The 2,182-nt window shown below is 35.6% G+C and overlaps 1 protein-coding gene across 1 annotated transcript in view; it reads right to left on the reverse strand.

The window, feature by feature from the left end:
- Nucleotides 1–81: 81 nt before the first annotated feature.
- LOC108694279 (zinc finger CCCH domain-containing protein 14) overlaps nt 82–2,182 on the reverse strand; it is a 7,769-nt gene continuing 5,668 nt past the window's right edge. The window contains exons 5-8 of the mRNA XM_018203664.1: nt 1,701–1,864; nt 1,282–1,597; nt 1,073–1,202; nt 82–552 (exon numbers count right to left, since the gene is read on the reverse strand). Of these exons, the coding sequence (XP_018059153.1) occupies nt 321–552; nt 1,073–1,202; nt 1,282–1,597; nt 1,701–1,864 (842 nt within the window). The 3' untranslated portion in view covers nt 82–320. The remainder of the gene's footprint in view (nt 553–1,072; nt 1,203–1,281; nt 1,598–1,700; nt 1,865–2,182) is intronic.

The raw sequence follows: 2,182 nt of genomic DNA on the forward strand, positions 1-2,182 counted from the left end.
AATTAAAACTTCTTTAATTATTTAAATTTGATAAATTTTCACTGTTTAAAGTTTTTCAAAAGTTTCTTTTTCTATCTTGAATTATTTAAGAGAAAGTAAAACTACGATTTGCCATAATAAATCACGATGGTATTGAAGCTTTCATGACGCATTTCTTAATCACAGAGTTCAACTCCACCGCGGTAACATTTTAACGTCAACTTACGCTACTTAAGCTTGTATATCTCATCATTGTGTGACCTGTACAAAGTAATTTTACGTGGATCAGAATCTTGATCTAATCAGAATATACCCCGGTTTGTACATCCGCAAAAGTATGCTCAATCACGTCGCCGCCAGGTAAACTTTGCCCTCTGACTCGTCACTTCTGCTGCCGGAGCAGAAGTGACTGGATGGGAATACGGACATGACGGTTTCGTGCAGAATGGATGATACTTGCACTGCTGGGCGGGATGCGAGAACACGCAGCCTAGCTTTGTGCAAGACAAACCGAATTTGCACTTGGGATGCTTGTAGGCGCATTTGTCACCAAACTTACATGCCGGGAAGGCACTGCGAAAAAAAAAAATAAGACAAATTAATAAAAATTAAAAGAACGTTTTCTGGCATCATATGATCATAGAAAGAAAAATATTTTTTGTATTTTACGATGAAATCATTGAGAATTTTTTTTCAGAATTTTTCATGTAATTTTTTAGAATTTCTAAATAATTTTATAATTTTTTACAAAAAACTTTTTCTCAGATTTTTTATACAATATTGAAACATTTTTCAGAAACACCAACAAAATTTACACATCTTTTCTAGAATTCTTCATATAAATTCTGAAATATATATATTCTAAGATTTTTCATTCTATTATTTCTAATGAAATCTTTTAAAAATCTGAAAAAAAGTTTAAAGTATTTTTTCAGAAATTGTAGAATGAGAAATCTTAGAATATTTCAAAATTCACTTATATGAAAGATTCTAAAATATAAATTTTCTCATAATTCATATGAACATTGCGAGAAAAAATATAATGTCAGATATAATCAGAGATATAATGAATCTCTCTAGAAAGATACATTACCTGCACATAACAGGGGGATGAAGATACGCGCATTTGTTCCCTAATGTACAATTTGGCCAATATCGACAATTCTCCCGGGATTTGTCTGAAATGGCCGAGGCCGTGGCCTCTACCGGTTTTTTATCCGGGGCTGGAAAGAGCAACCGCACATTTTACAACGATATACTTTTACGCTCTAAACAAATCCCAAAAAAAAGAAATTTGCTTACGTTTGGCTGACGTCGTCACCAGCGACGCGTTAGATTTCAGTTGTATGGGACTAGGAGAATGAGATCTATTGTATATTATAGGACTTAATTTTCTCCGTCTACGGGGCATTTCGTCAATCTTATCTACGTTCTCCGTATTGCAGTTCTCGTTGTTCTCCTCTCCGCTCGCTTCCTTCGGACTAGCGTGCGCGTTATCTTCCGTTGAGCTCATTATTCTAAACTTATTTATTTCCAACTCGTCCTGCGCCATTGCCGCCATCGTCGTTGTTGCTTCATTGTGCGTCGTCAACAGTGCAAGCTCGTCATCCTCGTTCACCTGCGAGCATGAGGAGGAACATCGTGCGTCTAGAATACGCGTGAGGATTAAAATTCAGAGGGAGGGAATGAGGGAAATGCTTTAGAGGTGGTGGAAGACTTACTTCCATCTCCAGTCGCTCTTCGTCATCCTCGGAGCTGATCTTCTCTTTCATGAGATTGTTGTTATATCCGTTCAGAGTAACTAAGAATTTTTGATTGTCGTCGCTTCTTTGAAACAACGACATCATGACTCCCATATGCTCGTCCGTTACTGGTTGTGGTACATCTACAGATTATGCGATAATAAGCGAGGAATTAAAATCCCAAGAGAAGGATGAAAGAGTCAGTCTTTGTACCGCGAAAGAATCACATTGGAATCTTTATTTATCTTAAATATACTGCATTTTTATTAAATGTTTATTAGTAAATAATTGTTTACTATACTTCTTACAATTTCTAAATATTTAGAAACTGTTAGTATAAGTTAATATAAGTGTTATTAGTCGAAGATCGAAGGAGTGATAGACTAGTGAGAGAAAACTTGATTTGTAAATAGCACGCTGCGGATTTGATCTCTATCGTCATCTCATATACATATATATAT

The sequence above is a fragment of the Atta colombica genome, unplaced genomic scaffold (genome assembly GCF_001594045.1).
Source record: "Atta colombica isolate Treedump-2 unplaced genomic scaffold, Acol1.0 scaffold12, whole genome shotgun sequence".
NCBI lineage: Eukaryota > Metazoa > Arthropoda > Insecta > Hymenoptera > Formicidae > Atta > Atta colombica.